Raw genomic sequence first — 12534 nt, 5'->3', positions numbered from 1 at the left:
ATTTTTCCTGCATCTAGCTTGTCCAGTCCTTTTATAATTTTATATGTTTCTATAAGATCCCCCTCCTCATCCTTCCAAACTCCGGTGAATACAAGCCTAGTCTTTTCAATCTTTCCTCATAGGATCAATCTGGTGAACCTATGCTGCACTGCCTCAATCACAAGGATGTCCTTCCTCAAATTAGGGGACCAAAACTGTACGCCATACACCAGATGTGGTCTCACCAGAGCCCTATACAACTGCATTCATTACCTGAGACTTCACAACAAAATGATAACGTCCACTTTATCTGTCTGCTTGAGCTAGCCAGACATGCCAGCTACAAACTCAGAGGGGGTTTGCTGTTAAATTTCCAGATGGAAAAGAACAGTTTTGCCACAGGAGGAGACAGATTGATTAGAACTGTGAGTGTGGAGAAAAGGTTTAATACAAATGTTTTTTTTTTTTTTAAATGATTTGTCACTGCCCAGCTGCCAGTTCCCATTTCTGCTGCCTGGCACCCGTTTGAAATTTCTCTCTCCTGGTGCGTTCGGCACTTATCTTTGTCGGAGCTGAGAGCTATTTTCAGAGCCTGACTCAATTATTCCCTGCGTTATTTGAACATGATCAGCTGTGTTCCCAGAATCCATTAAGGAGACGGCAGCACAATAGCGGGGAGGAGGTCAGTCTTTTGTCTCAGCAGACAGGCAGAGACTGGAAAGGTGGGGCAACACGGTGGAGCAGCGGGTAGAACCACTGCCTCACCGGCCCCAGAGACCCAGGTTCGATCCTGACCACGGGTGCTATCTTAAGGATGAGGAGTAAGCCATTTAGAACAGAGACGAGGAAACACTTTTTCTCACAGAGAGTGGTGAGTCTGTGGAATTCTCTGCCTCAGAGGGCGGTGGAGGCAGGTTCTCTGGATGCTTTCAAGAGAGAGCTAGATAGGGCTCATAAAAATAGCGGAGTCAGGGGATATGGGGAGAAGGCAGGAACGGGGTACTGATTGGGGACGATCAGCCATGATCACAATGAATGGTGGTGCTGGCTCGAAGGGTTGAATGGCCTCCTCCTGCACTATTTTCTATATTTCTATGTTTCTATGTAAACCAGCATCTGTGGTTCCTTCCTGCATGGGTTTGTAGGTTAATTGGCTTGGGTAAGAATTGTAAACTAGTGAGTAGGATAGTGCTCGTGTGCGGGGTGATCGCTGATCGGCACTGACTGGGTGGGCCAAAGGGCCTGTTTCTGCACTGTTGCTCTAAAAACCAAAGTCTAAAGTCAGTGAAGAGTTAAAATCAGTCGGTGATTTCTATAGAGAGAGAGAGATACATACGCTGAACACATGATGGGGTAGTCAACCTACATGGGGCCGGAGGAAGGAGGCCATGATACGGCAGTATGTACGTCAGTATACTGTGTCAGGGAGAGCACTGCCAAAGGGCAGCACTTAATGCTAATGTTACATTATATCCCATGAGCGAACTGGACGACCTGGCAATGTTGTGGTGTGAAGCACCTGCCCGAGAGATTACTTTAGTTTAGAGATACAGCACGTAAACAGGCCCTTCGGCCCACCGTGTCCGTCCCGACCAGCGATCCCCGCACACTAACACTGCCCCTACACACACTAGGGACAATTGTACATTTACACCAAGCAAGTTAGCCTACAAATCTGCACGCCTTTGGAGTGTGGGAGGAAACACAATGCAAGTGAAAACCACAGCATATACAACATTGGTTATACCCTTACTGGAATACGCTTCATGTACCCAGCACCCATACAAAACTGGTCATATCAACAAACTAGAAGGGGTACAGAGGAAAGCAGCACGCTCTTGCATCGGGAACTACAATAGAGGTAGCAGTGTCACCCAGATGCTGTCCCACCTGGAGTGGGAAACGCTGGAAACAAGAAGGGCAAGGAACAGACTATCCATGTTGTACAAGATTCACAAGGGGATGGTGGGGCATAACTGCAGAAAGATACGTAACGTACTCAACAGAAAGGAGAACAAGAAAGAGAAATGATCTGCAAATAGAAATCCCATTCGCCAGGACAGATGTTTATAGGGTGATTTCACCAAAGGTCAAATGAGCGTAGATCCCCCCTCACGTGACCGAAAATTTTAACTGGAGGACATATGTCAGTTTGGTACATGTAAGTGAATGGGGAAACACGCACTTTCACACCCGTTAAAAACATGGAAAACGGCCGATTTTTGAGCTGAAATTTTCACGTTTGCTCGCTGAATTTCATCAAAAGTAAGTTAATAATGCCTTACTTTTGATGAAATTCAGCGAGCAAACGCGATAATTCCCGATATTTTGGATCTTTAAATCTCCACGGCAAATGTCGGCTGTTCACTTCCACTGTTTTCTACCTTCAGTTCCCTTTTTTTTTGCCTGAAAATTTAGGTCGCTGTGCTTCACGGTCACCCCGACTAGCACAGAAAATTTCAGCTCAAAAATCGGCCGTTTTCCATGTTTTTAACGGGTGGGAAAGTGCGTGTTTCCCCATTCACTAACATGTACCGATCTGACATATGTCCTCCAGTTAACATTTTCGGTCACGTGAGGGGGGATCTACGCTCATTTGACATTTGGTGAAATCACCCTATAAGAACTCATTCTTTGTAAGAACCCTAAGGGAATGGAATAAACCAGACAACAATATAGTCAAATCACCTTCACTAGACAGATTTAAGGGGGCACTGACAGCACTTTAGTGTGTACAACACATCCAAGTTGGCGATATGCAGAGTACTGCCCTGCCGACTACAAATTCAGAAGATACAGAAGATTGAGAAGAAACCGGAGATCCCAGAGAAAACCCACGCAGGTCACGGGGAGAACGTACAAACTCCATGGTCAGGATGGAACCCGGGTCACTGGCGCTGTAAGGCATCGACTCTACCGCTGTGCCACCCTGATGCACCGTCGAATTTACTCAGGGAACCCTGCTGCTGTCAAACGATGAAGCTGAAGATCGCCAGGTTGGTTCGGATGCGCAGGGTCTCGACCCAAAATGTCACCTGTTTCTTCTCTCCAGAGATGCTGCCTGACCCGCTGAGTTACTCCAGCATTTTGTGTCTATGCATCTTAAATGTTGCATTTGACATTGTTATATTATGGTGGCACAGCGGTAGAGTTGCTGCCTTGCAACAAAATGCAGCGCCAGAGGCCCGGGTTCGATCCCGACTACGGATGCTGCCTGTATGGAGTTTGTACCTTCTCCCCATGATCTGCGTGGGTTTTCTCCGAGATCTTCGGTTTCCTCCCACACTCCAAAGACGCTCCAGGTTTGTATGTTAATTGGCTTGATAAAAATGTTAAAATTGTCCAAGTTGGCGATATGCAGAGTACTGCCCTGCCGACTACAAACATTCAGAAGGTTCAGAAGGTATACATGTTTGGGGAATAATGCTGAAGTTTCATCAATACCAAGGCTAATTTTCACCCTCGTATTTTTTAAATAATGTGCTCAAATTTACAAAAGCCAACAGACCCGAAACGTCACCCATTCCTTCTCTCCAGAGATGCTGCCTGACCCGCTGAGTTACTCCAGCATTTCGCGCCTATCTTCGATTTAAACCAGCATCTGCAGTTCTTTCCTACATAAATGGTCAGTTCGACCGGTTAGAGAACTCGGAGAGGGGAGGGATGGAGAGAGAGGGCATGCAGGGGTTACTTGAAGTTCGAGACGTCAATATTCATGCCGCTGGGTTGTAAGCTGCACAAGCGAGATATGTTACTGGATGCACGGTGACAAGGCTGCTGTACTATAAATACATGGAAGTGACCTCCACAGCCAGTGTATCAACGTTAGTGGAAGGTCAGGCAATGGTTCTATTCCTGACAAGTGTACGCTGTTGCCTAGTAACATTACACAACATTATTTTGCTTCTAAGGTAGTCCCTTGGGGTCAGGGATGACTTACTTCCACTCCTCTGCTGTCGGTTCTACGATGACTGCGGACTTGTACATGGGACCCACAGGCTCTGCTGGAGGTGGGTCTGGAGGTGCTTGGGGTTTAGTTTAGTTTTTCCACACTAAGGGTGGCAGGTATATGGAACGAGTTGCTGGAGGAGGTACTCGAGGCAGGGACTATCCCAACATTCGAGAAACAGTTAGACAGGTACATGGACAGGACAGGTTTGGAGGGATATGGACAAAGCACGGGCATAGTGGGGACAAGTGTAGCTGGGGCATGTTGGCCTGTGTGGGCAGGTTGGGCCGAAGGACCTGTTTTCACGCTGCATCACTCGATGATTCGATGTATTAACCTTAGATTAGCTTATTGTCATGTGTACCGAGGTACAATGAAAAGCTTTTTGTCATAGAAACATAGAAAATAGGTGCAGGAGGAGGCCATTCGGTCCTTCGAAGCAGCACCGCCATTCATTGTGATCATGGCTGATCGTCCCCAATCAATAACCCGTGCCTGCCTTCTCCCCATATCCCTTGATTCCACTAGCCCCTAGAGCTCTCTATCTAACTCTCTCTTAAACCCATCCAGTGACTTGGCCTCCACTGCCCTCTGTGGCAGGGAATTCCACAAATTCACAACTCTCTGGGTGAAAAAGTATTTTCTCACCTCAGTCTTAAATGGCCTCCCCTTTATTCTAAGACTGTGGCCCCTGGTTCTGGACTCGCTCAACATTGGGAACATTTTTCCTGCATCGAGCTTGTCCAGTCCTTTTATAATTTTATATGTTTCTATAAGACCCCCCCCTCCTCATCCTTCTAAACTCCAGTGAACAGCCTAGTGTTTTCGATCTTTCCTCGTATGACAGTCCCGCCATCCCAGGGATCAATCTCGTGAACCTACGCTGCACTGCCTCAATCACAAGGATGTCCTTCCTCAAATCAAGAAGAGCCTGTTCCTGTGCTGTGCTTTGCTAAGTTCTATCTCTCATGCAACTGGGACCAGATACTTGAGACTTAACTGCAGACATTTTTCCACCCTTCTTTGACGTGCTAACCCTGTGCTGACCAGCAGAGTGAATGGGAATTTGTTCAAGCTGTGTTGGTCCACACTGGAACCAAGGTCACCTCTACATTAGAGATGCAGCGTGGGAACATTTCGGCCTACACACCTACACACTAGGGGAAACTATTTTTTTTTTTACAGGTCAATTAGCCTATAAACTTAAGGTGGACATAAAAAGCTGGATCTCTGGAGAGAAGGAATGGGTGACGTTTCAGGTCAAGACTTTCTTCAGAACTATAAGCCCACAGGCCTATAAACCTGTCGTCTTTGGAGTGTGGCAGTGAAAGGCCTGGATAGAGTGGATGTGGATAGAATGTTTCCACTAGTGGGAAAGTCTAGGGCCAGAGGTCACAGCCTCAGAATAAAAGGAGACCTTTAGAAAGGAGATGAGGAGGAATTTCTTTAGTCAGAGGGTGGTGAATCTGTGGAATTCATTGCCACAGAAGGCTGTGGAGGCCAAGTCAATGGATATTTTTAAGTGCTGGCGTCAGGGGTTTTGGGGAGAAGGCAGGAGAATGGGGTTAGGAGGGAGAGATAGATCAGCCACGATTGAATGGCGGAGTCGACTTGATGGGCCGAAAGGCCTAATTCTGCTCCTATCACTTATGAACTTATGACCTGCTGAGTTACTCCATCTTTCTGTGTCTATCTTGGATTACACTCGGGACTTGGGATATGTACTGTGATACTTGTACTAAACTTTACACAAAAATGAATCTCACTGTACCTCGACACGCGTGACAATAAAGTACCATGAAATAAAGTACCCGAGACGTCACCCATTCCTTCTCCCCAGAGATGCTGCCTGTCCCGCTGAGTTACTCCAGCAATTTTTGTCTACCTACCTTTAAACCATTGTCTTCGCCCTATATTCTTTAATAGGTCGAATTTATTTTGGTGTTCACAGATGACTATGTTTAGTCAAGTCAAGTCAAGTTTATTCGTCACATACACATACGAGATGTGCAGTGAAATGAAAAGTGGCAATGCTCGCGGACTTTTGTGCAAAAAGACAAACAAACAAACAAACTATAAACACAATCACATATTCTTTTACATTTTAAATATTGTGGGCGGAAGGAAAAACGTCCAGTAAAGTTAGTCCCTGTTGAGATAGGAGTTTACCCCGCTGCACCAAAAAATCCCAGAATATCATAAAGGACATTTCCCACCCCGGACACTCCCTGTTTGAACTGTTGCCGTCAGGCAGACGGTACAGATCTACAAGGACAAGGACAAATAGACTAAAAAACAGTTTTTACCCCACTGCTATAAAAGCACTAAATGTAGCCGCCAAGGAACGCAGGGGCGATACAGACTAAAGGACTGTGGTAACTGTGAAATCGACAGAAGGATGGAGGGTTGGGTTTGTATGCGTGCTTTGTTCGTGATATTTATTTAGTTGTTTATCTTTTAATATTTTACCTTGTATGTATCGTTAGCTTTTAGAAATGCTGCACTGACTGGCTGACATTTTAAATTTCGTTGTACATGGTTCATGTTACAATGACAATAAAGAAACTATTCTAAAGAAACTATTCTATTACAGTCCGAATGTAAATGTACCAATACCTGTCTACATTGCTGCTGCAACTTTGTTGAGCCAATAAAACTCTCTTGGACTTTTAGACAGTCCATTTGCTCCATCTGGCGTTCACAAAATAAACACTGCCCTGCCTGCTCAATGGCCATGTTGCCATTCTCATCCCAGCCAAGGGAATCATGAATGGATGGATGGGTGCTAAGCCCCGCCCAGTAAGGTCGTCGGTCGTCGCCCGTCGCCGGGTGATGACGACGGTCACCTGGCCCCGCCCGTGTGTCCAAAGATCTACTCGCGGGCGCGCAGTGCGGGCGTCACTTCCGGCGGCGGTTGGTTGTTCGTCCACCCACCCACCCGGCGTTCGGCGGCGATGTTCGGCGATGTTCGGCGATGTGTCCGCCTGAAGGATGGAGACGCTGAGAGTGAAGGACCGCATCCTGGAGAACATCTCGCTGTCGGTGAAGCAGGTGAGGGGCGAGGGGGTGTGTGTGGTGTGTGTGTGTGGGGGAGCGCGGCTCTCTGTGCCCGCGCTGGGGGTGCCCGCAGCCAAGGCCGGGCCGGGCCGGGTCGGGCTGTCACTGACCCCGGGGTGAGGGAAGGGATGGGGTGGAGGGAATTATAGACGTAGAGTAACTCAGACAGGCAGGCAGCGTCTTTGGAGAGAAGGAATGGGTGAAGTTTCCGGGCCGAGACCTCTCCTCAGAACAGGGATTGTCTGGGAGAGAGAGCTGGAGTTGCAATGGAGAGCGCCTTGTGGAGACCTGGCATTGTCTGGCAGAGTTGCCATTCGCCTGGCAGAGTTGCCATTCACCTGGCAGAGTTGTCATTCGCCTGGCAGAGTTGCCATTACCTGGCAGAGTTGTCATTCGCCTGGCAGAGTTGCCATTCGCCTGGCAGAGTTGCCATTCACCTGGCAGAGTTGTCATTCGCCTGGCAGAGTTGCCATTACCTGGCAGAGTTGTCATTCGCCTGGCAGAGCATTGTGTGGAGCAGGGATTGCCTGGCAGAGTTGCTATGTGTGGAGCATTTGAGAGCGCTGTGTGGAGCTGGCAGAGCACTGTGCAGAGCTGGGAGAGTGCTGTACAAAACCGGGGTTGCCCGGGAGAGTGCTGGGCAGAGCTGGCATTGCCTGGCAGAGAGCACTGGGCAAAACTGGGATTGGTTGTCAGAGTGCTGTGTAGACCTGGGATTATAGACACAAAATGCTGGAGTAACTCAGCGGGACGGGATCCTTCTTCACATCTGGCATTGCCTGGGAGAGAGCGCTGTGAGCAAAGCCCAGTTCATAGTTGGGATGAAGTAGAAACTAGGAACTGCAGATGCTGGTTAATACACATTTTTCCAACCGCTTTGATCCCACAGCCAAAAAAGCACACCAATGCCTCTACTTCCTTAGGAAACTGGACAAATCTCCAATGACTCGTACAAACTTCTGCAGATGCACCATAGAAACCATTATTGCACCACAGCTTGGTTTGGGAACAGCTGTGCCCAAGACTGCCAGAAATTGCAGTAGATGTCGCCCAGTCTATCACAGTGACCAGACTTCCCACCATTTACCCCACCCACACTTCATGCTGCCATGGAAGAGGAGCCAACCTCATCAAAGACTTGTCCCACCCCGATCTTTCATTGGAGATCAAATCATTGGGCATTTTTAAAGCGGAGATTGATAGATTTTTGTTTAGTAAGGATGTCAAAGGTTCTGGGGAGAAGTCAGGAGAATGGGGTTGAGAGGAAACAATAAATCGGCCATGATCAATCCACAGGGCAGATTCGATAGGCCAAATGGCCTAATTCTGCTCCTAAGCCTTGTATTATTCCTTATCCTTGCTCCCATCCAGCAGAAGAAAGAGAAGTTTGAAAGCGTACACCACCAGACTCGGGAACAACTTCTTCCATTCTGTAATCAGGCTTCGGAACTGTCCTTCCATAAGCAAGGGTACTGTCCGATTCACCTCTACCCTATTGCAGTCATTAGACTTTGTCCATGGAACTGATGCGCTACGGTGCTGAGAACTATATTCTGCACTGTATCTTTGCTCTATCTCTTATACCTGAATGATTGTGTTTATAGTATTATGTCATCTGATTCTTGATTCGTAAGGATACCATGGGTTACAGGGAGAAGGCAGGAGAATGGGGTTGAAAGAAAGATAGATCAGCCATGTTTGAATAGCGGAGTGGACATGATGGGCCAAATGGCCTAATCCTGCACCTAGAACATGAACATGAACTATATTGAACAAGTGGGTTTGAAAATTGCATTTATTATATCCTTTGAATGAATCCTGGACAATTGTGACTACTGATATCAAAAGTCTAATCAGGCAGTATATTTTCTTGTGTTACTGTGATTTCACCTCCAACAGAGAATTGATTTTTCTGTTTAAAAATGCTTGTCTTTAATCTTTTTTGAGACAAAAAAAAATTGTTTATTATTTGAATGTTAGTGACCTCCACGTATCATTCAGCAAGAAAAAAAAAATGAGAAAAATATCAGCAGACACAAAGGCAATCCTTGGGTCTTGTCTGTAAGGATTTGAGTATAGGAGCAAGGAGGTCCTACTGCAGTTATACAGGGCCTTGGTGAAACCGCACCTGGAGTATTGTGTGCAATTTTGGTCTCCTAATTTGAGGAAGGACATTATTGCTATTGAGGGAATGCAGCGTAGGTTCACCAGATTAATTCCCAAGATGGCGGGACTGACATGATGAAAAAATCGACAGGGCTTGTATTCACTGGAATTTAGAAGGATGCGAGGGTATCTTATAGAAACATATAACATTCTTAAAGGATTGGGCAGGCTGGATGCAGGAAAGATGTTCCCCATGTTAGGGGAGTCCAGAACCAGGGACCACAGTTTAAGAATAAGGGGTAGGCCATTTGGGATTGAGCTGTTTCACATGTAGTGTCATTGAGTTTCAAAGATCCATAAATGGTAAATATAAGTAAGTTTATTGGCCAAGTATTCACATACAAGGAATTTGCCTTGGTGCTCAAATTCCTTGTATGTGAATACTTGGCCAATAAACTTATATAAAGGAGATGTCATACAATGTTTTATAAGTCATAGGAGCAGAATTAAGCCATTTGGCCCAATGAATCAGGTCATTGATTCCGCCTAATCCGCCATTCAATCATGGCTGATCTATCTTTCCCTCGCAACCCCATTCTCCTGCCTTCTTCCTGTGGTTTCACCATATAAGCAGGCAAATTGACTTGCCTAATCCTACGTCAGTGTTTATTTCCATACAAACTAATTAATCTAATCCCAGTCACCAAAACTTTCAAAATCCCCTACAATCCAATGATAATTCTCCTTTAAAGAATTGATGGACTCTTCCGTACTGTTTTTGAGAATGTCGTGTTCTATTGTTGCTGTGTGTAACAAAGTTTAATGCTCCTTCCAATCCAACAGTGTACTCTCATTGCTGTTGCATTGACTGGTAGAAACTGTTTCCTTTTACATTCCCTCAACCTTGAGGCCTTTAGATTGTGCATAGAAGAATGTTATAACTATTAATAACTGATTTTGTAAGTGCACCCGCTCGATATATTTTGTAATATTCTAGTGAATCGATAATTGCACTGCTTTTAGATTTTAAATAGGGTACCAAAAATTATAATATTCTCGCCCGTATTCTGTAACTGAGCAGATATTCTGTTGTCCAGAAACTGCGATCCATCTGCTTTAGTTCAGTTTATTGTCACGTTGTTGTGTGCTAACCAGTCAGCGGAAAGACAATACATGATTACATTGATCCATTCACAGTGTACAGCTACACGATATGGGAATAACGTTTAGTGCAAGATAAAGTCAGTAAAGTCCAATCAAAGATAGTCTGAGGGTCATCAATGAGGTGATAGTTCACAACTACTCTCTAGTTGTGGTAGGATGGTTCAGTTGCCTGATAACAGCTGGGAAGATACCCAGGTACAGTGTTCTTTTTCCAATGTAGCCTCAGCTGAGACGAGCAAGGTGCTGACTCAGAATCGTCCCACAGGATTCACACAGCCTCGTTGACAGTCAGTGAGTCTGATACTATTCCCATTTCCCCCACCTCACACAATCAATGTGACCGGTATGTCCAATGCATATGCATATCTCCATTGCCAGAGTGAGACCACTCACAAACAGGAGGAACAGCACCTCTCATTCTGCTTGGGTAGTTTACAACCAAACAATATGAACATTGAATTCTCCAATTTTTGGTAACTTCTACCAACCAAACCCCTCCGGCTTTTCCCTCCCTCACCCTCCCGTGTGCCCCACCTGCACCCACACCACTACACCCTTCCTCATCCACTCACATTCTTGCTTCTGGCTTCACAATTTGCAACTCTTCATTCCTTTTGTATCACATCTTTTTTTCCATCTCTGGCCTTTGTCCAACCACCGGCCTATAACCCCCCCCCTCTCCTGTACTCACCTTTAATCTGCCACACTTCTTCCACCCCCTCCATCTACAAAAGGTCCGAAGAAGGGTCTCGAACCAAAATGTCACCTATCCACGTTCTCCAGGAACGCTGCCTGACCCACTGAGTTACTCCAGCACTGTGGCTTATTTTAGTATCTTTGACATTCATTTGCAATCTAAACAAATTATTTTAATGTGTTGCAGTTAAAATAAATTAAATTAAGTAAAAAAACGCTAAAATTCAATTTTGAACATTTAAATTAACTTAACAACAAAGAAACTCTTTATTTTTCTCTCAGTAGCCAGTGACTTCTATTCATATGAATGGAGATTAACCGAGTGCAGGCAGAAATAAGCACATTCCCAGCTTTGAAACGTGGGAGATCCGTGAAAGATTAGACTACTAAATTTCCCTAAACTGCTACAATTTCCCTCTGCCTTGTTGCAAACAATTGCTCCAAAACTTGTGACTCTGCTTGTTTTGACCAAAGCCCTATCGGGTCAATATACAATTGTGGAGTATCGGTGGTGGTGATGGCGTGTGTTCTTATAGGGATCGCAACGTACAAGTGACAATGCAAAGATTTTGATTTGCCTGTCCATGACATATGAAGGATTTTGTTTTGTTTAGAGATACATCTGGAGACGGGCTCTTTGGCCCACCGAGTCGATTCTGACAATGAATCACCCCTGCACGAGTTCTATGTTATCCCACTTTTGTATCCTATACACGAGTAGCAATTTACAGAAGCCAATGAATCTACAAATCTGCACATCTTTGGAGTGTGGGAGTAACCAGAGCACCTGGAGAAAATCCACGCAGTCACTTAGAGAATGTATAACTGCTGTTCTCGGGTGCAGACAGGACCGAACCCGGGTCTCTGGTGCTGTAAGGCAGGAAATCTATGGACTTTGATCGACATCAGTGTTCCACTCAGAGATGGATTGACTAAACGTGAACCTCAGGAATGTGTAGTGGCCAAAGTGGGAAACTTAGGGTTGCGAGTTGTCGCGGCTAATAAGATATTACCTGGAGCCAGTAAAGTGTTTCAAAAATTATAGATGAGGCTTGAAATCCTAGTTCAGGCCCCAGTCATTTTAATGTAATGGAAAAAATTATTGAAAAACAAAACACTGAAAATACTCAGCAATTTGGAAAAAGACTCATGCTGATATTTATTAATCAGAGCTGGAAACTAGGGCGGGTGTATAACACTATTTTAAGCAAATGGAGACAGAAAGAGTTGGGTGGGGCAAAATATGTCTATTGTAAAGTAGGACTGATTAAGTAATGCACGGGATGATGGTGCAAGGCAAAGGGCTGGTAAAAGGACAGGGATGAAACGAGGTGATCATAAAATTGGGAAAATTATCTTATGGAAAGTTACTGTATAACGAAGGGCTGGATAGAGTGGATGTGGAGAGGATGTATCCACTAGTTCAGGACCAGATGCCATAGCCTCAGAACTCTGTCTGAAAAGCGGTCTCGACAAGAAATGTCACCTACTCCTTTTCTCTAGAGATTCTGCCTGACCCACTGAGTTACTCCAGCCAATTGAAGATCTTGGAGAAAACCCCCGCAGTTCATGGGGAGAATGTG

The 12534-nt window shown here is 45.5% G+C and overlaps 1 protein-coding gene across 4 annotated transcripts in view; it reads left to right on the top strand.

Moving 5' to 3' along the window:
• Window positions 1–6834: 6834 nt before the first annotated feature.
• Window positions 6835–12534, top strand: part of plekhm2 (pleckstrin homology domain containing, family M (with RUN domain) member 2) — a 38012-nt gene continuing 32312 nt past the window's right edge. For all 4 annotated transcript variants that reach the window (XM_055659134.1, XM_055659133.1, XM_055659132.1 and 1 more), the window contains exon 1: window positions 6835–6979. In XM_055659134.1, the coding sequence (XP_055515109.1) occupies window positions 6920–6979 (60 nt within the window). In that variant the 5' untranslated portion in view covers window positions 6835–6919. The remainder of the gene's footprint in view (window positions 6980–12534) is intronic.

The sequence above is a fragment of the Leucoraja erinacea genome, chromosome 30 (genome assembly GCF_028641065.1).
Source record: "Leucoraja erinacea ecotype New England chromosome 30, Leri_hhj_1, whole genome shotgun sequence".
NCBI lineage: Eukaryota > Metazoa > Chordata > Chondrichthyes > Rajiformes > Rajidae > Leucoraja > Leucoraja erinaceus.
Note: the sequence above shows the minus strand (reverse complement) of the source record. Positions and strands in the feature narration are given on the sequence as shown.